The sequence below is a fragment of the Balaenoptera borealis genome, assembly GCF_965194805.1.
Source record: "Balaenoptera borealis genome assembly, chromosome: 6".
NCBI lineage: Eukaryota > Metazoa > Chordata > Mammalia > Artiodactyla > Balaenopteridae > Balaenoptera > Balaenoptera borealis.
Genome location: NC_138863.1, coordinates 70,692,220 through 70,716,423, shown reverse-complemented (window position 1 = coordinate 70,716,423; position 24,204 = coordinate 70,692,220). Strand labels below are relative to the sequence as shown.

At 34.2% G+C, this 24,204-nt stretch overlaps 1 protein-coding gene across 2 annotated transcripts in view; it reads left to right on the top strand.

Moving 5' to 3' along the window:
- Positions 1-24,204, top strand: part of PSMD14 (proteasome 26S subunit, non-ATPase 14) — a 90,481-nt gene that overhangs the window by 2,202 nt on the left and 64,075 nt on the right. Inside the window, exons 2-3 of one of the 2 annotated variants that reach the window (XM_082395373.1) lie at positions 4,463-4,597; positions 6,880-6,931. In XM_082395373.1, coding sequence (XP_082251499.1) covers positions 6,884-6,931 — 48 coding nt within the window. In that variant the 5' untranslated portion in view covers positions 4,463-4,597; positions 6,880-6,883. Of the gene's footprint in view, positions 1-4,462; positions 4,598-6,879; positions 6,932-17,309; positions 17,404-24,204 lie in introns of those variants that run through there. The other variant, XM_082395374.1, reaches the window with a different exon arrangement.

The following is a 24,204-nucleotide window of genomic DNA, read 5'->3' as shown; positions in this document are numbered from 1 at the left end:
TTCTTTCACTCTGTGTTTTTTCTATGGGTTTATATCGTGCCTCCCCAGGTAGATTGTAAATTCTTTCAGTGGAAGTCACTAAATTCCTTTGTGGCTCTGTTTCCGTATCACCTTATAAACAAGGTAGTATGTAATAAATATTTTGCTTCAGTGCAGTAATTAGGAGATAGCACAAGAAGATATTCATGATAATTCCATCCTCACTATTCTAAATGGGGGGAATCTTACTTTCAAAACCTTATTTGTATAATTAAGTTTAACGTTGACTCTTTCTATTTTTTCCACTGAAGAAAGCCCTTAAGAAAGTGAGAGAAAGAAGTTCCTAATTACTTTCCACAAATCAGACAGTAGAGGAATTAGAAATACAGTGAGATCACAAATACGGAGTAGTTAAAGGATTTAGCATCAATCTGAGAAGTAATAGTATATAACTGCAGCATGGGTTGAGGAGTAAAAAATGAAAAATGAGCTAGGAAACAGTAGAAAAACCTCAACAGATAAGGGCTTCATGATTTTGTTAGCTCAGTTGTGAGATGAAGAAGTGGAAAATCATCAGGCTTTTGAAAGTACTGATACTTATTTTGCACTTTTTTTTTACCAATTAGGATTCTAAACATTATGTGTGACATATTAGGCACAAACACTTTATTCATATTATCTCATAATGTTTTAGTTAATCAGATCATGAATAAGCTGTTGAGTCCTCTGCTTTTTGATAGGTGTAAAAACTTGGTTTAGATCCATAGACCTTTTGCATTGCTTTTATTTCTAAGCACTGGAAGTATTCTTTTATGTTCTAGTGTAACACTTTTAATTTTATGAACCCCTTTGCGAAGTTCTGCAAAATGCAAGTCCCTCTTCTCCAGTGTGATTCATTTAGTACTGTGAAACATGCCGTGTTTTGAAATTCACTAAATGGCAAACTCTATGGGAAGAAGAACCCATGCTGGATGAACTGTAGCTATGCTCAGGATGGTGGTGCTGATGACAGCAGCTAGCATTCATTGTTTACTTGCTATGTGCCAAGCATTGGTTAAATGTTGTTTATGTTCATTATCTTATTTAATTATCTAAACATCTCTATGAGGTGGATACTATCATTATCCCTATTTTGCAGATGAGGAAACTGAGCCTGAGAGAGGAAACTGACCCAAGGATACAGAGCTAAAACGTGTTAGAGCCAGTATTTGAACCCTGGCACTTAGATTGCAGACTCATAGCTCTTAACCTCATATACCAAGAAAAACAGTCATCACCATTTACCATCTGGGTCCAGTAGACCTTTTAAAATTTCTTACACCTTTAAGTCATTTGAAGGTATATGTACCTGAAATGGACAACACTGTTGGAATGTAATTAACTGCTCATAATCCATCATGCATGAACCTGGAACATATCCATCTTATAAAGATCAGTTCCACATTTTAAATATGTCTCTACTCTAATAGGCCCCAGCTTATCTTTTCTTTTGGTTCTACTTGCACTCGCAATACTTTGTATGTGTGTATGTGTGTTAAAATATGCATATCATAAAATTTACCATTTTAGCCATTTTTAGGCATACAGTTCAGTGTCATTAAGTACATTCACATTGTTGTGCAATCATCACCACCATCCATCTCCAGACCTTTTTCATCTTCCCTGATGCAATACTTTTTAAAACAAGCTTATAATTTTGTTGAAGTGGAGATGTCCATCATCTTTGCTTATGAAACATTTTTATTTTTAGATTTATAAACACCAATTAGAGTTAATCCAATTATTTTTTAAAATTTCTACATTCTTTCCTTTTACTCACCTTTGTGTACACTTCAGCATTTGTCCACTTATCAACTGTATCAACATCATAAAAGATAACAGAATATGTCATCTCTTTAGCAAAACAGGTTCTTGTTGTAAAATAGTGTATAATGAAGTCCTTGTTGAATACTAACTGGATGAGAATGTCATATTTCCTTTCTGGTCTTAGAAATATATTGTTCAACTCATTGCTCCTTTAAAAAGTAATTTTTCGAGGTAAAATTCACATAACACAAAATTAACCATTTTAAAGTGAACAGTTCAATACCATTTAGTACATTCATAATGTTGTGCAACTACCTCCTTTATGTAGTTCCAAAACATTTTCCATTCTTCTAAAGTAAAATCCCTTATCCATTAAGCAGTTTCTCCATTTTATTCCCTCCCTCAGCCCCTGGCAATCACCAACCTGCATTTTGTCTCTATGGATTTATATATTTTGGATATTTCATGTAAACGGAATCATTCAATATGTGACCTTTTGTGCATGGCTTCTTTCACATAGCATAATGTTTTGACGTTCATCCATGTTGTAACAATTACCAGTATTTCATTCCTTTTTATAGTTGAATAGTATTCCATATGTTCCATTGTATGTATATATAGAATTTGTTTATCCTTACCCCCTTTGATGGACATTTGGGCTGTTTCCACCTTTTGGCTGTTGTGAATAGTGATGCTATAAATATGCATGTACATGTTCTTGTTTTGAATACCTGTTTCAGTTCTTTTGGATATATACCTAGGAGTAGAATTTCTGGGTCATGTGGTAATTCTGTGTTGAGCTTTTTGAAGAGCTCTCAAACTGTTTCCAACAGTCATTAATTTTTAAGTTCGAGAAAATTGATATAGGATATTGTCAGTGGTCTGAGATTTTGTTTATATTAGTGGTTCTGAACTGGGATGATTTTTCCCTTCTAGGGGACATTTGGCAATGTCTGGAGACATTTTTTTAAAATTGAAGTGTAGTTGATTTACAACATTGTGTTAGTTTCAGGTGTACAGCAAAGTGATTCAGTTATATAAATATATATTTTTCAGATTATTTTCCATTATAGGTTATTACAAGATATTGAATATTGTTCCCTGTGTTATACAGCAAATCCTTATTGCTTATCTATTTTATGTATAGTAGTTTATACTGTTAATCCCATACTCCTATTTTATCCCTCCCCCACCCCCTTTCCCCTTTGGTAAATAACCATGTTTGTTTTCTATGTGAGTCTGTTTCTGTTTTGTACATAGATTTATTTGTATTATTTTTTAGATTCCACATATAAGTGATATTATATAATTTTTATCTTTCTCTGTCTGACTCACTTCATTTAGTATGATAATCTCTGGGTCCATCTATGTTGCTGCAAATGGCAATGTTTCATTCTTTTTTATAGCTGAGTAATATTCCATTGTGTATATGTACCACATGTTCTTGAACCAGTCATCTGTTGATGGACACTTGGGTTGCTTCCATGTCTTGGGTATTGTAAATAGTGCTGCTATGAACATTGTGGTACATGTATCTTTTCTAATTAAGCGTTTTCATCTTTTCCGGATATATGCCCAGGAGCGGGATTGCTGGATTATATGGTAGCTTTATTTTTAGTTTTTTAAGAAACCTCCATATTGTTTTCCATAACAGCTCTACCAGTTTACATTCCCACCAACAGGGTAGGAGGGTTCCCTCTTTGGAGACAGTTTTGATTATCACGGCTGGTGGCATGCAGTGCGTAGAGGCCAGGGATGCTGCTAAACATCCTATAATGCCCAAGACAGCCCCCTACAATAAAAAATTATTTGGTTCTGAATGTCAGTAGCGCCAAAGAAACCTTGGCTTATGTCAGGTTTGTTATCATTAGAGTGCTGTTACTTGTTTCTTTACATTCACCTTGTGATTCTCTAATAATTGCGAAACATTTTTTCTCTGTCAGTTTTCTCTTTGCCATTATGGGAGGAAAATGAAGAATTCTGAATTCTCAACTGTGTTCAATGAAAGCTAAAAAAAAGACTGCAAAGATGATGTCTCCAGTCTTTTATATCTTTTTGAAAGATGAAGCAGTGCTTTGGGCAGCACAATAAAAACTGAAGGATGATGCAATGGCTATAATTTATTTCACTCTTGCATCATTTGGGATGATTGTTACCATTCTTCCATTTTCTTATTATTTTAGTCTTTTTTGGCATAGTTGGGAATAACTGATTAAGACATGACGAAGTAATTCCTAGGATAATGAAATAACAAACCTTAAAGATATAGGAAAATTAACCACTAAGATTCCACAGTATGTTATAGATTTCTAATAATGTGCAATGAACCTATATGGTAATTGCTCAATAGAATGAATTTTGTTCTATTTAAAAAATGAATAAATCTTCTTTGTTCTTTAAAACACCTCTAGAAAGACTGAAAGTCATGAAATGTCAATCTTTACATATAATTAGAACAGAAAAGAAACTTTAGAAACAAAATTTGGATAGGGGTAATCACTATGCTCTATAGCTCCCTTGGATGGTATTTCATTCTGTACTCTCAGGAAATGGTAATTAAAAATCAATTTTGATTTCTATTTTGTTTTTAGGAATTTTGCTTCTTTTAAAGCTCTTCGTGTATTTCCCTCCTTAGTTCTCAAAATAATTGTATCTTATTTTATTTACTTTTTTTTAGGAGAGAAAAAAAATAAAAATAAAAACTTGGGAAAAACTATACCTGCCAGTATTAGCAAGAGCTTGAGTTAAGAAGAAATTTGTCAAACTCAACAAATTGAAGCCTAACACCACAAGAGTTGTAGTTACTGACCAGGTGAGCATTAAGAATATATTTTACTTTTATCTATCCTTACAGGATATGTCATAAAGATGTTATGAAAATGTATCAGTTTTAGCACACATCAAAAGCCCAGATCGAGGGGCTCATGAAAGTCATTTAGATAACTAGCATTTTTGTCCTTGTCTGCTTTCTAGAAACTTTTTTTAAAGTAGTATGATTTAGAACATTTATCGATGTATTTCATTCAAAATGTTAGTATTTTTATTGAACCTTATTATCTTAAAATATTTAGTTTGTTAAATTTTTTCCTGTTTGCTGAGACATCTAATTTTGTTAAAAACACAGATTTGACCTGCCAGATTTTCTTTCCCTCTGCTCCTCACATTGCTCATGTATATTCACAGCATCTGGAGTCTGTGTAAAGTTATCAGAAACAACACAGGGGGAATAGATAAACTGAACACAGCTGGGAATTGACTTTGGCCTGGAATATATAGAATGTCTAAAGTTTTTTTTTTCCCATTTGTTCTTTACGTTTGTAAGCTTGAACTAGGCCAAAAGAATTTTTTTGAAGGGGGTAATATATTGTAGAGGAATAAACGTATTTTATATTTTAAAATACACAGGGTTTTGTTTTGTTTTCAGTCTACAGCCTTTAAAAAGTGGCATGTATCGAATGCCATATTTGAGTTGAGGAATTTTAATAAGAATTTGATGGAGATTTTATTTGTAAATGTTGCTATTAGGAGGGTGAGTTAAGGTTATAAAGTGGAAATTTTGTTTGGACTATCCAGTTTTCTTATGTGCCTTTTCATTTTTTAAAATGAGTTTATCTGTTGTCAGTCTCACAAACTTGTGGAGTGAAACAAGCCAGACAACATATATTATTTTGTTACATAAAATTCAAGAGCAACAGAAGTGATCTGTGCTGTTGGAAGTTGGAATTCTACCTTTGCAGGGTGGTAGAGACTAGGAAGGGGATACGAGAGGTTCTTAGGTGCAGACAAGGTTCTCTTTCTTCATCTTGGTGGTGGTTATGGTGGTGTGTTCACTTTGTACAGGTTCCATGGCTGTATCATTTGTGCACTTTTCTAAATATGGACTTGAATGAAGTTTGCTGTACCAACAGTGTTAAATATTCACAGGATTAAATTGTTTGCAGGATTCAACAAATATAATTAGGCAGTAATGTAATGATCATAAGTACATTATTGAAAAGTTTGTATAGCTGGTCTAACTAGTAAAACAACATGGACAAATGACTAAAGTAATCTGTTAGCATTTAATTTAGAATATAATTTGTGGTAATACCATTTTCTAAAGCATACACCTAGGAAGAAGAGGAATTTTAAGGCATAGTAGCAATTTTTAAGTAGAAAAAAATGCTTCATTGTCATGTTTAAAGTATTTAGTTGTACTAATATTAATTTTTATAATTTGATTACTCCTTTTTGTGTATTTGTGGCCATACTAGTACCCTTGTTGTTTTTTCCTTTGATTTCTTCTGTGAATTTTTCAAGCTTATAAGAATATCTTCTGTAGTTATTCCAGACATAAAAAACAAATCAGATTGATATTTCAAAGTTAATTCTCTTTGTACTGATTAACTCTAAAATTGTAATTGAGAACAGCAGCCAAATTTCCTTAGTGAAAAAGGTGTATATCTTTACAGTATCTGAAATAATGCAAACTATCTGTGTGGATTCTAGAACACTATCTTAATGCATTTAATGCAATATTACTTTATATTTCTTTTAGTATAATGAGTTCGTTTTTAAAAAGCCTTTGATGCTAATTCAGAGATCCATAATCTGCTCACAATGTCTTTCACATGTAGTTTTGATGATAACTGACAAGCTGTAAGTTAATTAGCACAGAACTTACTAATGAGGATGTTAAAATTTAATTTAAAAGTGAGGATTTTTATTTGTACACTCTGGACAAATTGAAGGAAATTCAATCATACGTATGATAAGCATTTCAGGCACTTTTTCCTCATTCAGGTACTTTATTAGGTAACAATAAGAAAATATAATTAACTTAATGATAGCAAAGTTTTGAAAGTATGCTAAGATTGCTTGTCTTTAAAACTGGGGATAACCCAAAACCAAAGCAGTAAAATAAGGTCTGTTAATTAGCATGGAAGACAGCTTCTTGAATTAATATGTGGTGTTAATTAACAGGAAGTCTGATGTTGTGTTGTAATTACCACCAATATTTTTGACATACTGAGTGACTGAAGGTGAATTATGTAGATAGCAATTGAGTAAACACTTTTGTGCTTAGGAACATTTTTCTTTGTTTCTGTTTTCTAGAAATATGGACAGACTTCTTAGACTTGGAGGAGGTATGCCTGGACTGGGCCAGGTTAGTATATAGACTCTAAGTGTTTCTTTGTAAACTATAAGCCTTTCACTAGTTATCCAAAGAGAAAGAAATCAGTCCCAAGAAAATCGCCTCACAGATAACCTTATGGTAAGAAGCTTCCCTTACTGCTGGTTACTGTATTCCAACATTAAATAACTTGTGGAGAAAATGTTCTATTTTCTTAATTTAATTTTCTCCTAGGAATAAGAATTTTATCTATTTGCTTTGATTTAAACTTTTGGGATATGAGAGATTATCAAACTTGCCTTTTGGTTAAAAAAAAAAAAAAAGACTCAAAGTATCTTACTTCTGGGTTTACAATGTAGACTTTAAAAGTAACACATGAAAAAGTAAACATGGCATACTCTTGGCAAGATCCAGAAAACCCAGAATGTATGTACAATCTTAACACTGATAAATTCCTTCTAGTAATTATGATACATGGATGAATTAATAAGTAATACCTCTCTTTTCTTTAAATTTGGTATATATGGTTTCTTTTACATTCTTATTAAAATTAAGTGAATTTTCAGTTGTTTTAATATTATCATCTGTCTTGTTCCATACTGTTGGGGCAGATGGCCTCCAGATAGATTTCTATCTCAGGATATTCTCTCTGCTTTCAGCTAAAGAAGAAATTTCTGCCTCTTTTGAATTCTACACTGATTATCTTTCCAGTCCTCCATTCACAAAAGAGATGACTGTGTTAGACTTTTATGTAATGTATTTTATGTCCAAATTTGGGGACTATTTTTATAACCCACCTTAAGAACACTTTTAGTTGTCAGCTTTTTCCTATTTCCATATCACTGTCAATGACTTGTCTTCCTTTATTCAAAGTAGTCTAATATTTTGACTATTACAAAATAGTTTTGTTTGAGATTTCATGAAATTTTCAATGTTTTGTAGGTACTTTTACAAGGGTCTATCATGGCTTATGACTAATAAACCTTTTCCTTTTAGAAAGTTGAAATCATCTTGTGATCCTATATTGCATCCTTGCACAGACTTCAGTTATTTTTCGTTTACTTTTGTTAGTTTTTTTTTTTTTTAAGCAGTGAGGTTTATTTATTTATTTATTTATTGGCTGCGTTGGGTCTTCGTTGCTGCACGTGGGCTTTCCCTAGTTGTGGTGAGCGAGGGCTACTCTTCATTGCGGCACGCGGGCTTCTCATTGCGGTGGCTTCTCTTGTTGCAGAGCACGGGCTCTAGGTGTGCGGGCTTCAGTAGTTGTGCCGCGTGGGCTCAGTAGTTGTGGTGTACGGGCTCTAGGGCACGGGCTCAGTAGTTTGGCTCGCAGGCTCGAGAGCGCAGGCTCAGTAGTTGTGGCGCACAGGCTTAGTTGCTCCGCGGCATGTGGGATCTTCCCTAACCAGGGATTGAACCCATGTCCCCTGCATTGGCAGGCGGATTCTTAACCACTGTGCCACCAGGGAAGCCCCTACTTTCGTTAGTTTTGAATATTTCTCATGTTCCTTTACTGTAAGCGTGTTTCTTCATGATTCTTCATTTTTGTAAGATCTGTGTAATACATTCTCTTAAGAGGCCTAAGCCTCTCTGAACTTGACCCTTCTAAAGCTGCTTCCATACATTTGCAAACATTCTAGGTAGCTTCTAGAATTTCCCTAATTCATTCTGAAATTAGCAATAACAATGTGTAGGCATATGAAAGTGTCAGAAGTGAACTGAGGTGGTATGTAGATACTGCACATTTACCTGCAAATTACAGGTAAAGATGTTGCCTTAGTAGAATTCTTAAGGGAAGTTGCATCAAATTTAAATACCAAAATAACTTTTTCCTTAAGTAGTAGATGCAGTAAATTATATATCCATGCCAGAAATCCATGCTGGGAAATTGTTGGACATGAAATAATGGGTTGACTGACCACCGATTGAGTTACATCATATCTCAGTGACCACTGCAAACCTTTGCATTGAGTGGAAAACTAAGTGTTGGTTCAATAACCTGTCCTTGGTTTCGGATAATTTAATCAGCACGTGTCCCCCCCTCAGTTTGTATTCTTATTTGAACTTAAAAATGTGTTGCCTGAGAATCTGATATTTCATGTGTTTCATCTTCCTGATTAGATGACAGACTCTCAAGAGAATGATTTATGGGGTTCTTATTTCTGTGTTACCTCCTTTATCAAATACTGGGTGTTCAATGATTACATTTTTTCTTAAAATTTTATTTTACTCTTGTTCTAAACTAATTTGACAAATGGATACGATGTTACTTCTAAAACATGAAATGTTAAGTGTATTATTTTTTAATAAACAGGAAAAAAGTTAAGTGTATTGTTTATTTTTTAATTTTTTTAAAATTTTTGGCCGCGGCGCATGGCATGCGGGATCTTAGTTCCCCAACCGGGGATTGAACCTGCACCCCTGTGGTGGAAGTGGGGAGTCTTAGCCACTGGACCACCAGGGAAGTCCCGAGTGTATTGTTTATTTTTAATAAAAAGTCAAAGATCTTTGGATTGATAATAGCTACTCTTTCCATTAGATAATGCGTAGCAGCCAATAAAAGTAGAAAGGAGATGGAAGTTGTTTTATCCCTCTAAAAATCAATGGGAAATGTTACTATCTTACCATATAATATAAAAGTGAGAATTTCCTCATAAATAGGGGCAGGTTACTTGCTGTTAACTTTGCAGATGGCTCTTTTAAGACATGGAAATAGTAGCAGAACAGGGTTTTCCATCCATTCTACTGACTCAACTTTCTTTGACTAGAAATGACCTTTCTCTTTTCCATGGCTAATGCTTTGACTTATTCTCTGATCCCATCCTCTCTTGAAACCTTGCTCATCTCCACTGACCCCTTCCTCCGCCTACGAAGATGTTTAAGTGTCCTGTATCCCCAAAACAACAGAACTTCACTGCATTCTGCCATTAAACCTTTTCTTCCATTTATTTCAAGAATTCCTGAAATAATAGCTTATACTCACATATTCTACCTCCTTACCTCCATTGACTCTCATAAGATTATATTCTGGCCTCCTCCTTCATTACTGTACTGGAATTGTTCAAATTGCCAAGTCTATTGGCCTACTTTTAGTTCTTTTTTCACTAGACTTTAATATATCACACTGTTCACAATGTCTTTCTTAAGACTTTTTCTTCCATTAGCTTTATCATGGTACTTTTTCCTAGTTCTTCATTATGGTATGCATACCTATAAAACAACTTAAAGTTTTTCTTAAATATTACATTTTTAAATGTTAATACGTGAACAGTAGCAGGCTAAAATCATTAAATCTGTCCACAATCCCCTACTTCAATCTAACTTATCAGTAGTGAAGCAGAAACAGATGTTTTATTAGAACTATTAAAATTTGTAAACAAATAGCTATTATTTCAAATGTGTGTTTTTATTTACTTTGCTAAAGTGCTTTTGAACTTGAAATTACTGAAAGATGTGAGATGATTGTATTAAAAGTATTTACTGCTGTAATTTGACTGCTCGGTTGTCTTCATAACTATCCCAACTTAGGTCTTGGCAACTAAACTATTTCCAAAAGCAGTCAAGACTAAACCCAACAGATGGGCCTAGCCAAAGTATAGTCTGCAGTATCTAAAAGTTTTCTTTTTTAATAGTTTAATGATAGTTATTTTATTTATTTATATTTTGGCCATGCCACGTGATTTGCGGGATCTTAGTTCCCCAACCAGGGTTCGCACCCGTGTTCCCTGAAGTGGAAGCTTGGAGTCCTGACCAATGGACCGCTAGGGAATTCCATCTAAAAGTTTTTGTTTAAGTCTCTTGGTCCATTTTAGCTTTAGAAAGAGTCAAAATAAGCTTAAAAGTAAATGAAACTTAAGTAAAATGTCAATGACATTTATTATCTCGTCTTGTATTTACATTCTTTAGGCCAGTATTTTGAGTTTTTATGTGTTGGGTGTTATGCTATAGGGAACACCAAGGTAAACAAGAGCATTTTTACTTAATCTAGGGACCTAACATTCTAGTAGACACACAGCAGTTATGTTTCAAGTGCCTGGCACATATTAACTACTTTGAATTAGCCAATACTAGTGCTTATTGTAAATAATGTGATTTGTAGAGGATGTGGTACTTAATTTTTTTCCCAAAAAAGGAAAGTGAGACTGAATTGAGGAAATGATGCTTGAGCTAAATTTTGGAATATAGCCAACACATATTGAGAAAGGCCTGGAGAATAGGTGATGTGAGGGGAAATAATGGGAAAAGAAGATGGTAAGGGAGTTTGGAGTAGATTATAAAAGGTACTGAATGCCATTTTTAGTGATTTTTACTTTTTCCCCAGTAAGTGTTGTACTTTAATGAAGATTTTTTTTAAGCAGAGCTGTGGGATAACTGAATCTGTGTTTTTGAAAAGTAATTCTAGTGGTAGTTTGAAGAATAGGTAGGAGGAAAGAGTTTGAAGGTAAAGTCATCAGTTATATGAAATATTTTTGTCCTTTAACCTTCGAGGTACATAGTAGGGTTATACTTTTCCATCATTTTTGAACTTAGCCTGCTCATGATTTTGCTTTGGCCAATGGAGTGTGAGTTGGAAATTAACAGGTCACTTTTAGGTGGAAGCTTTAAGAATCAGTGTGTGATTTGCCTGCCCTGGTAATCAAGGAAGCATGGAAATGGAATCTCCCGTAACTGAGAGAGAGTGACATACAACCTGCAAGTCAGAAATCCTATGATTTTTGTGTGAAATTCCCTAATTTTTTTAGTCTCTGGTTTTTAAGAAACATGATATAGGCAAAACTAAGCACAAACCAAAAACATATGTGTTGCCTATAAGTTATCAGATTGTACCTTTCTAACACAGACCTCAGTAAATTTCAGATGCAAAAATAAGGGAAAATACTGTATGTGAGTGGTCAGAGAAGGCTTTCTGAAAGTGGTGAGATGTAAGCTACATTTTGAAGGATTATTTCAGGTCGCTAGACTTAAAAAAATAACTTCATGAATTGGATATGATCTATTTTATTTGTTATAACTCCCAAATCCACACAGTATACAGATTTTATATTTATAACCAATAACTATTTTTTTGGTTTCTGTTATGAGTCTTGGAATAGAAATGTTCTTTCAGTTATCTGTCTATCAGATTTTGGTCTAACATTTTATAGAAAGAATTAATTTAACATAGTAATGGGGGAAAATGCCTGGAATAAATGAAGAAATAATAAACTTTCATGAATGATGAGTCTCAGTATCACATGCCAGTTATCTCCAGTTAATCATAAATTCAATGCAGTTCCAATAAAAATATCAACCAGAATTTTCATGGAATTAGGAAACTGATTCTAAAATTCATATAGGAGAAAAAAAATCCAAGAAGAGCAAATAAATTCTTAGAAAGGAAAAAGAAACTGCTCTACCAAATATCAAAATATATTTTAATGCTGTGTGACTCAAGTAGTGTTATATTGGTATAGAAATAGTCAGATAGATCAGCATAATCAGATAGAAAGTCCAGAAATAGACTCATGCATATATGGGAGCTTGATTTATAATAGAGATGGTATTAAAAATTAGTGGGGAAGGAGAGGCCTGTTCATTAAATGATGCTGAAGCAAGTGGCTTTCTATATGGGGGGAAAACTAATATTAGATTCTTACATTATTCCGTACACAAAAATGTATATCAGATGTATTGAAGACCTACCTGTGAAGACTAAACTTTATAATTTTGGAAGACACACCTATTAGGATGGCTATTATCCAAAAATATGTAGCAAATAAACAACTGTTGGTGAGACTGTAGAGAAATCCTTGTGCATTGCTGGTAGGAATGTAAAATTGTGTGATCTCTGTGGAAAATGCTATGGTGGTTCCTCAAAAAATTAAACAGAATTGCCATATGATCCAGCAATTCATGTCTGGGTATATACCCCAAAGAATTGAAAGTAGGGAGTCAGATATCTGTACAGCCATTTCATAGCAGCATTATTTGCAATAGCCAAAAAGTGGAAGCAACTTGTATTTATTGATGGTTGAGTGGATAAACAAAGTGTGGTGTATTAAAACTGTGGAATATTATTCAGCCTTAAAAAGGAAGGAAGTTCTGACACATGCTATGACATTGATGAACCTTGAAGACATTATGCTGAGTGAAATTAGCCAGTCAGAAAAGGACAAATATTTTATGATTCCACTTAAATGAGTTACTAGAGTAGTCTGATTCATAGAGACAAAAAGTAGAATGGTGGTTGCCAGGAGTTGGGGGTTGTAGTGGAATGGGGAGTTGGTGTTTAATGGTACAGAGTTTCACTTTGGGAAGATGAAAGTTCTGTAGATAGATAGTGCTGATGATTGCACAACAATGTGAATGTACTTAATGCCACAGAATTGTACACTGAAAAATGGTTAAAATGGTAAATTTTATGTTATGTATATTTTACCACAATAAGAAATTCAATTACCATATCTCTGTAATGAGAGTAACAATATCTACTTCAGATGATTCTTATAAGGATTAAATAAACTAACCCGTGACCATGTCAGACACACAGTACATAGCCCCAAAAAATATTTTTTGGAAGAAAATTTCATCCTTTATGACCTCAAAATAGGAAAGCAGAACTCAGAAGAGAAGATTAGTAATTTGACTACCTCAATACATTACTAACTCTTGCCCTAACAAAGACAATAGAAACAAACTTAAAAGACAAGTAGTAGAGCAAGAGGAGATGTTTGCGACACGTTCATTCACAACACATTTAGTGGAACCATAAATCAGTAACACAAAAAGGACCCAGAGGAAAAAAGATCATGAAATGATAATCTGTAGAACAAGATTTGCCAACAAACATGAAAAGATACTCAACCTCACCGTATATCAGGGAAATGAAAAGTAAAACAAGTATTAGATTAGTTTTTTAAACAAAAGTTTGTTGTTTTAAGTGTTAATGAAGACTTGGAGAAGCAAGAATTCTCATGGAAGCCTTTTTCCTTAGGGTTGGTGTGGGTGTGGCAGTTTGGATTACTGAAAAATTGCAAAGTACTTAAGTGTCTATCTGTGCCAAAATGCATTATGATGGAATATTATGCAGCAGTTAAAATGAACTAGATTCTATATCTCAATATGCATAATAGACCTTACAAACATATTAAGAGAAAATTTCAGGTTGTAGATATATACATACAATATGAAAGCATTAATGCTAATTTTAAAAACATAGAATAACTTTTTTTTAAGGGCATGTAACTTTAGTAAAAGTATTACAAGTTCTATAGCAGCACTGTCCAATAGAACTTTATGCTGTGAAGGAAATGTTCTATATCTGTGCTAATACAATAGCTATCAGCCACATGTGGCTATTAAGCCTTTGAAATGTGACTAGAACAAGTGAAGAACTGAATTTTAAATTTTATTTAATTTTAATTTTAATTAACTTAAATTTTGTACCCACATGTAGCTGTTGAGTCCATGATAATGTGCCTAGTGTGACTGAAGAACTGAATTTTTAATTTTACTTAAGTTTAAATAGTCACATGTAGATAGTGGCTACCATATTGTATAACACATGCCTGGATAACTCATACCAAATTCATGAGAAGGGAGGGAGACAAAAGGAATTTCCACTTCATAAATAATGTTCTCTCTTTTTAATGAACAACCACAAAAATTAAAGCAAAAGAACAAGTCAGTGAATAACATTAAATAACATTTTCCTTTAGTAAAACTTTTTTTAAAAAGCTGCCAAGTAAAACATAATCAGAAATTCATTTTATTTTTCAGTACTTTTTTTCATGCCTTACTTAGACATTCCATATTCTCCTTGGAGTTGAAGAGGGTAACACTATAGCAGTTGCCAGAGACTAGATCATGCAGGGCCTTGTAGAAAATTCTCTTCCAAGTGAGTTGGGAGGTTGTTAGAGATTTTTGAGCAAAGGAGTTATGCTCATCATACTTCCATTTTTAAAGAACCTGGATACTCTGGAGATGAGACTTAAGGCAAGAATGGAAGCGGAGACATGAAGCTACTACGGTACTGTTTTAAAATAAATTACAGATTATGATTTATTTTTACTGTGTATTTATCTACTGGAGAGATTCTGGTGTGGCTTCAGCCACATTTGAAATAAAACCTTTATTTACTGCTGGTGCAGTAGCATGAAAATGAGCAGGTGTTTACAAAAGGCTTTTTATGAGTTCTCTTTATATTCCTGAGCTCTGTAACCTGTCTGTATTGACAGTTTTTACATACTGATGGGTGCTTCTGGTTACCTTTTTCCCCCCTTTGATTCTTTGAGTATCCTGATGTGATCCTCTGAACATTTACAAAGAGCCTTTCTAAACATTGTTAGATTAATTTGGCCATTTTTGTTCCTATTGAGAAATAGGGAAGGGTCAAGAAATTTTAATTCTTTTATTTCTTTGCTTAACTACAAATAAATAGTGATTTTGCTTTAGAAACAGAGGAAAAATACAAAATGCTTTTAATTTTTTTTCATTTGCTGCTCTTGTCATGTAATAATTTTATTATTTAAAAAAGTATAGTTCCTAATTATTCTATTCATATACTTGAGCTGATGTTTCTACTGTAGAAAATTCGAAAGAGGTCAGGTCAAAAACAAGCTAATTAGAGCATACTCTTTCTAGGTGTCATTGTAGTATAATTCTTCTGAATAGTTATTAAACCCCATGAAAAATGTGCTCCTGAGGAGTCTCAAATCTGTTCTTGAGAGTTCTCAAGTAAAAGGGAAACAAAACCAACTATCTGGTGGGTGCACTATAGTTAATCTGTGTTCTTTTGTTTGAACATTCTAGTTGTGACTGGTCTTTCAACGGGAAAGGTCTTTGACACTTGTGAATGTTAAATTCTGTCTTGATATGAAATTACTGTAAATGACTTTGCTTGAATACTTTAGAACATAAGGGGAGCAGTGACGTGTTTTCAGTTATAGTGAAATTGTCTTCCAAAATTAATCACATTCTGATGAAATAGAAAATCAAAATTATGAGGAAAAATGAAATGTTAAGATTTTAAAATTAAAGTCAAGGATATGATGGATCCATGACAGCTGATACTGCTTTTGGTAGGAAGGGTATATGGGGTGAGAAACAAGAGAAGATACCTCTGTCTAATATAGGAAACTAAGATGTTACAGCATAATCTTAATATTCCAAATGTATAGGATGTTACGATCATAAAAATCCAATTTATGTCTTTTCCTTCCCTACCCTCAACATTGTTTTACGTGTTAGATTTACTGGTAACCATGCTCATTTGGTACACTGATCTTTGGGTTTCCTATCTTAAACTTGTGTTACATAGTTTCTAATTTTTCAGTTCATATTATCATTTGGACAGTTCTTTAGGTTATCATACTCACTTAAAATGTGAACAGACATGGCCAGTGTTCTCTCCCACAACATGCATTCAGGGTGGTTCTTTGTGGAATATTTTCTGGGTTGAGCATCCTGGAAGCATGCCACAAGAGCAGGGCAGTGGTCTGCAGTGGGCAGCCTCCCAGTGCTGCTTTTCAAACTGTTGCCAGTGATTTCACAGGAGACTTCCAGGAGACTGAATGAATGCCTGTGTTGGGCACAAAGGGAAGGCTTAGGGACAATGAAGAGTTAAGTAATGACTATGATAGTTACACTTTTCTCTCATTCATTGTATATTCATTTCCTCTGTTTTTACTTGATTACGTTCTTACCTGCCTGTGGCATCTCTCTGTTAACTATTAGTTCTTTGTTACCTAGTGTTGTAAACACAAGAGCCTGAGTAATTAGAAGCAAAATGCTTATCAAAAGTAGATAGTAGAATGACAAAACCTAGTTTTGGAAAAGTACCCCTTTCTGTTTTATAGAAAAGGTATTCTTTTACATCATGGGAAACTACTTATTTTATTACCTAGTAAAATACATTTTTGTTCCCATTATATTGCTATATCACTATAGGGAGTTAATTTTGATTTTACTTTAGCTTATAACTAGTTCCACAGTTTCCGGCTACTATTTCCTTCCCACTTGCAGGTTCTGGTTACTATATGCATTTCCTAGTTACTATTTTATAGGCTAACTGAGGTCTTCAAATATTTTACAGCTCAGTCTTTCTACAAGGTTCTTCCTGGGGATTTCCTTGGCATCTATGAAAATTGTAGCAATATAGGGAGATAGCCAGATACTCTAAACAGGGAATATAAGTTTCAGTGGGATCTGGAGCAAATGTATGGATCTGTAAAGAGAACTCACATATTTTGACAGTTGTATCAGGATTCCCCTCTAGAGTTTATAGCAGTGGTGTGGAGAAAGGGATGAGAGCCAAATGGACGAATGCTGAGGGCTCCCGTGTTTTAATGTGAGATGTTCTATGTATATAATCTCCTCGTTTAATCCTCACAACAATCCTATATGGGTAGGGATAATTATTTCCATATTATAGGGTCAAGTCACGGAACTAACAAGAAGTGGAGCTAGAGTTGGAACACAAGTCCTTCTGATGCCAAAGCCTATCTACATCAACAACATGTCCTCAGGTAGATAATATCTATAATAATGTTGTCACTGGCTACTTGCTTCATAAATTAAAAAACATTAAACAGTCTGGAATTTTTATTGTAAAATGTAGGTGAAGAGAAGATTCTTGCTTTACAATTTTTTAGGAAACCTAAAATATTTGAGAGGATTTTCCTTCATTATGACGTGTAATACTTGGCCAATGTTTTTAAAATATTTAAGGAATGAGTAAATATTTCATTCATTTTATTCCCTGTGACAATGTATATCTTGACATATTGATGAAGACAGAGGAAACAAATAGTACAACTTTTTAAAGAAGGTTTATACTTCTTACTCCTTTTAGTTTATAAAACATTTTCCTTACTGTTCAGAAACTGATTAGTGCTCTAAACTAGTTGTCAAAATGTGTGGTTTCATTAAAAAAATTATTTTTGGAAGGAGGCTTCTATTATTAAGCTAATTTGAATGACCAATCTTGTTGTACCTTGACTTGTAATAATGAAAGAAGAGGTACAGAGAGCTGTTTTATTTGAATAACAGACGTGCCAATTAGCCATCAAGTGCTTCCATCTGTGAAATTGTTGATCAGATGGGTTAGCTGGGATGTTTCCAGACTAGGGCATCATAAATGGCACTTGAAAACTGTCACTCTGATGATGAGGTTTCAAGTAGTACACTGCTTGATGCTGTGGGACCTTTGTTTCCTTTTGCAGTACCATGTTTTTTTAGAACATACTGATCCCACTTATGAATTCTGTGGCATCAAGAGAACTTGGGAGACCTGCCACTGATGTAAAGTTCTGCCTAATCTGCTGCTCTGGTCTGTGCTGAGATTAAACCAGAGTATTAACAGCTTCTTTCATGGCCTTCACAGTAATGTTGGTTGGTGATCTGACTGGCACAGGCAGGCAATGCTCATTACCTGTGGGCCATGGAACTGGCACATGTTGGCAAGTTTCTTTGCACTTTCCCATTAATATAAACTCAGTCTCAAGTGTCTTACTCCCTTAAGTAAATGTATAATGGTCTAAGCTATGTAAGTGTTGAGGTTTCTATGTAACAATTGTATGAAGTGAATTTAACATCTGCCCTGTACATTTTTGAGGATTTAAGTTACATATTGGTAATTATTACATTTAAAGATTTAATAACAACTTGGAAATATAAATTTCTGGAAATAACTGTCATATGTCCTTCTTCACAATACTATATCTTTCTTGCTTGGTCTTAGATTTTATAGGATGATTTCTTTAGTAAGTTGACTTCCTTGAATACTTGTGGATATGATTAGCTATTGGAGTCCCTGAATGACATTCCTGTCTGTTAGGCCTGTATCATGCTTTTCTTTTCCCATAAACCCAGATTCCTGAAATTTGGGCAGGCTTCCTGGTCACCAGTCTGTGTGGGGACAAATTCATGTCCTTGTCACTTTGTGGACACCAGCTTGCCCTTCTGTCTGCCCTGGCACAGATCTCTGACCTGCCTCAACTCATTGTGAAAGGCAGTATGTTTTGGGCAATGCTGAAAGAAAGGCACGCTCTGGAGCTAGACCAGATCTAAACGGTGGCTGAGCTCCATGGACGAGGAAGAGAATGAGAATGCTGTGTCAGTGTGCAGGAAAGTGAGTGGTTTGGGATCTTGTTCCTATTCATTTTTCTTCCAGGGTAGATTTTCATATATTTGAACCATCCGCAGGTACTTCAGCCTCCCGGAGTGGACCATCTATCCCCCAATGAGAGAAAAGTAACAATTCAAATGTTTTGTTGTTTGTTATTTGGGAGTATCTGACCACTGTGCCTTTTTTGTTCTCAAAGGTTTGGCTGTTCCCTCTCCTAGGCAAAAATGTCCAGTAGTTAGTGAATAACATTGATTAGGCAACAGGTTTCTGTTTTACAGGTGAGGAAATTGAGGCATATAGCAATTCACTTGTTCAGTGTACTATATCGTTTGAAGAAATACGACATTTGGAAAAAAAAAAAAAAAGTGACTTCAAAGCAGAACTGAAAGACTGTTGCTTTTAAGTGCTCCTCTGTAGAGCAGTAAATGGAAGTAAAAGAAAAGAAGAGAGATGTGACAGTGTGACCTGTGCCTTTCTTCCCAAAAGAATAGAACTTTCCCCTGTGCCTTTTGACCATAGTTGCTCTTTCATAGCTTGTAAGCATTTTTTTCCTGATGTTTTTTCTGTCCCTGTTCCTTAATTCCTCAGAAATAGCAACTTGGTAATCTTTTGCATGGTATCCCAAATAGTATTGTGAATAGATGAATGCTTAAGGAAGTTAGGGTAGTGGGCAAGAGTATTTCTAAGAAGTCTTGGAGAGGTGATTTCTGTCCCTTACCCTCTAGCTGTTATGCTTTAGAACTTCTGAGCCTTTTATGCTTCCAAGAGCATAAATCAAGGAGTTTTTTTGAGAACCAAACAAGATATTTTTTAAAAAAGGTAAATAGTTGTTTTAAAATAGGTAGTATATGACATGTTACAGAGTTAAGACATTAATTGTGCGTATGTTGAATGTGTCCTTGCTGTTTCTGTCCCCTTCCCTAGAAACACCTGTTATCAGTTTCTTTCTGTTCTTCCAAAGATATTCTATATCAATGCTGTCTGATAGAACATTCTGTGAGGGTAGATATGTTTTATAGCTAGCTGCCTAATATGGTAGCCACTAGCCATGTAGCTATCAAGCCCTTAAAGTGTGGGTGGTATGACTAAAGAACTAAATGTTTAAATTTAATTTTAAATAGTTTAAAATTTAAACTTGCATGTGGCCAATGCTACTACATTAGACAGTGCAGTATACATACTTAATAGTATATTCTGGAGATTGTCCCATTGCATACTTATACATATAAAGCTGCCTCATTTTCTTTAAATGATTGTTTGCTATTCCTTTTTATGGATGAACCATGATTTATTTAACCAGTCCTCTGTCAATAATGCTTAGGTTGTTTCCTATCTTAATGTTTTCACAAGGATATTTACTACAACATTGGCAGCTTTGAATTTAGGCTTCACCACTTACCTTGATCACCTTGGACACATTGGTTGACTTTGAGCCTCAGCTTCCTCATTTATACAGTAGGCGCAGTAGGATCCACTTCGCAGGATTATGTGATTATTAGAAGTAATTTATGTAAAAGACTCAAGAATGGTCTAGGAGCTCAAATTAGGTGTAGTAGATAATAGCTTTACTGTTACTTATTATTTTAATAATGAGACCATAACAACCCCAGAGGCTGATGCTTAGTGTTGAATTGTGGCAGAAAATTGAGAAAGCTTTGCTTAGCCCATTTTAGGTTTGTAAGTATAGACAGTCTCTACCTTTTATTCACTTGACTTCTCTGAATTGTACATAGCCATCTGTAGATTACTTTTCATATGCTAATTTAGAACTTTTGTATACCAACTGGCAAAATTGTACATTTAAAGCTCTTACATGGTGCCTTGCCTGTCAGCCAATGGTTAAATTTAAGCAAGATCACTGTCTTAATACAACATTGCTTGTGTTTGGATATTTTATGGTATATTTGAATATTGGTGGAAAACAGGAAAATAAAGATGCTTATACTATTTAGAAGCAGCCATAAAATTATATGGATTATGGAAGTATATTATGAGTTTAGATATCATTTTTTTCTTTAGTATTTTCAGTGATGTTGCTTATAAATAAAACCCTTAGAATTTTATTGAAAGAGTAAACTTTTTGCATTGTGATTCCTTGACCACAGGTGAGTTTTTCATTCTTAATACTCTGGCAACTATTAATAAACTTGTTTTAAGTTTTCCTTGACTTCACTCTTCATAAACATTAAGATCTGTTAACAACACCTTTGCACTTCATATGAATGGTTTTCTTATTCAAAGTTATTAAAGAAAAGTTAGATTAATTTTTTAAAGGCAGTAATCAAAATTTTCACAAGTATACAGATTAAGAACCAATTTCAAGCATGTTCTATGTCTGTGTATACTACAAAGGAAATGTGCTGGCGGGTTTTTGTTGTTTTTAATCTGAGTACCTAAATGGCATGTTTGTGAGTGAAACTCAGTTAAAGGAAAAACAAAGTATTAGCCTTTTTCTATCTAAATTTAGTATTTATTTCTAAAGCATATATATATTATATTGAAATTAGAATTGCTAGTTTTTGATAGACATCAGTAATTTAAGTATTAGAAGTTTATCTTTAAAAGTAGTAGGTGGAGTGGTAGCAGCTGTGTGCCAGGCACTGTATTATATGCAGTACATATGTTGATACCATTTAATCCTCATAGTAACCAGTACTGTGGGTATGATTAGCCCCATTTCACAACGGAAAGTGAGCCTTAGCTTTAAGCTGTGTAGTGAGGATTCAACCTCACATTTAGTTTTTCTGATTCCGAAATATCTATGCTGTTTACAATATTTTAGTTTGGGAAGGAGTTTTATCAAATTGTTGATAAGCATCATCATCTTCCTTATGTACTGACTTTATAGGAATTGCCCAGTGCAAATGGTTATTCTTTGTTCATGGTGATGGTCTCAGGGCTACCTCTGCAGATGATTTTGAGCAGTAAGTAATAATATTTTTCAGTGTGTAAACAGTAAGGTACATTTGTGTTAATTGAAATGATGCACTGAATCAAAGGGATTGGACTGTGGGTCAGGAGATTTGGTTCTGACGTGTAGATTGCACAGTTGTTTAAATTATCTGTGTTTATTTTCCTGTCTGTATCTGTTCCTATCTGTATGTTCAATAAAAGTGTGATTATACTTCTTTGACCACTTCGTTGTTTTACGGATCAGTAGAAAAACGATGAGAGGATTTAAAAATGTTTTGTAAAGTCATACAGCACTCAACGAATACTTTAAAATATTGGCTGTCTCCAAGCACATAACGTTGTGGTGAGTTGTCAAGCCTTGATGAAGCATCCCTAAACTAGATTGTCTCCTAAGACCATAATTTCTCTTAACTTTTGGAGCTGTCTTTGGAACTACAAATTATGAGATAGGAGGTTTGGAAACTGCAGAGAGAAAGGGGAGTGAGAGAGGGAGAGAGAGGGAGTGTGTGTGTGTGTGTGTGTGTGTGTGTGTGTGTAAGTAAACACAGGTGCTGTAAACCACTTAACATTGTAGGTAGAATCAGGAGTTGATTTTTTTTTTTTTTGAAAGATAAGAAAACTGCTCTTAAGTTTTAATTGGGCATCTTTGAATGAATGCTATTTTTGCCGTGATGCCTGAATTTGCTGAATGGCTATGACAGATTGTATTATCTACCCTATTTGTAGGCCTTTTTTCAATTTTATGCTTACGAAAGAGTTTTATTTTGTAGTCACTATATTTGAGAAAGATCACAAAAGGAGGTACTTGGGCATTAAATAACTTCACAATATTCTTGAGTTATAAGAAGTTAGGATAGAAATATTTATAAGCCTTTTATTTTTGTTTTATTTTTAATAGCTTTATTGAGATATAATTGGCATACACTAAACTATACATACTTAAAGCACATAATTTGGTAAGTTTTGACACGTATACATACACCTGTGAAACTGTCACTACAATCATGGTGGTGAGCATCCGTCTCCCCCCTCCTGCCAGATTTATTTATGCCATTTCGTAGCCCCTCTCCTTTCACTCTTCCTCATTCCTCAGGCAACAACTCATCTGCCTTTATACATTAGTTTTCATTTTCTAGACTGTTAAACAAATGGAATTTACAGTAGATTTTCTTTTTCGTCTGGCTCTCATTACTATATTTCGAGATTCTTCTCTGAGTGTTTATCAATAGCTCGTTCCCTTTTATTACTAAGTAGTATTTCATTGGCTGGATATACCGCACTTTGTTTATCCATTCACCTATTCATAAATATTTTAGTGTTTTCTGGTTTGGGGCTATTACAAATAAAGCTGCTATGAACACTCTGTACATGTTTTATTTCTCTTGGGTAAATACCTAGAAGTGGAATGGCTGGATTATGTGGTAGGTGTGTGTTTAACTTACTAAAAAACTGCCAAACTTCTCAAAAATGATTTACTTTTTACATGCCCACTAGCAGTGTGAGAGTTCCAGTTCCTGCACATCCTGGCTAACACTTGGTACATGGTATGGTAAATTTTTAAAATTTTAGCCATTCTAAAAGGTAGTGGTATCTGATTATACTTTTAGTTTGCATTTTCTTAATGGCTAATGATGTTGAACATTTTTTCATGTGCTAATTTGCCATTTATATATCTTTTTTAGTGAGGTCTTTGTTAAAGTCTGCTGCCCAGTTTTTACTGGGCTGTTTTATTAATGAGTTTTCTGAGCTCTTTATGTATTCTAGGTATGTCGTTTATCAAATACGTGGTTGCAGATATCTTCTCCCAGTCTATGGCTTATTTTTTTATTCTGTTAGTGTTTTTCAAAGAGTGGTGTTCTTAATTTTGGAGTCTAGTTTATAAGATTTTTCTGTTATAAATTATACTTTGGTGTGATATCGAAGAGATTTATGCCAACCCAAGGTCACAAAGATATTCACTTATGTTTTCTTCTAGAAGTTTTATAGTTTAACGTTTTATATTTAGTTCTGTGATCCATTTTGGATTAATTTTTATATATGATGCAAGATACGGATCATGTTCAGTTTTTAAAACATTTTTTGCATGTGAATATCAAATTGTTACAGCATCAGTTGTTGATTATTTTTTTCTCTACCTTTGCATTTGTACCTTTGTTGGAAATCAGTTGTCCCTATATGTATGGCTCTATTTCTGGAGTCTCTATTCTGTCCCGTTATCTATTTATTTATCTTTTTAAGCCAGTACTGCACTGTCTTGAATACTGCAGATCTATAACACATGTTGAAA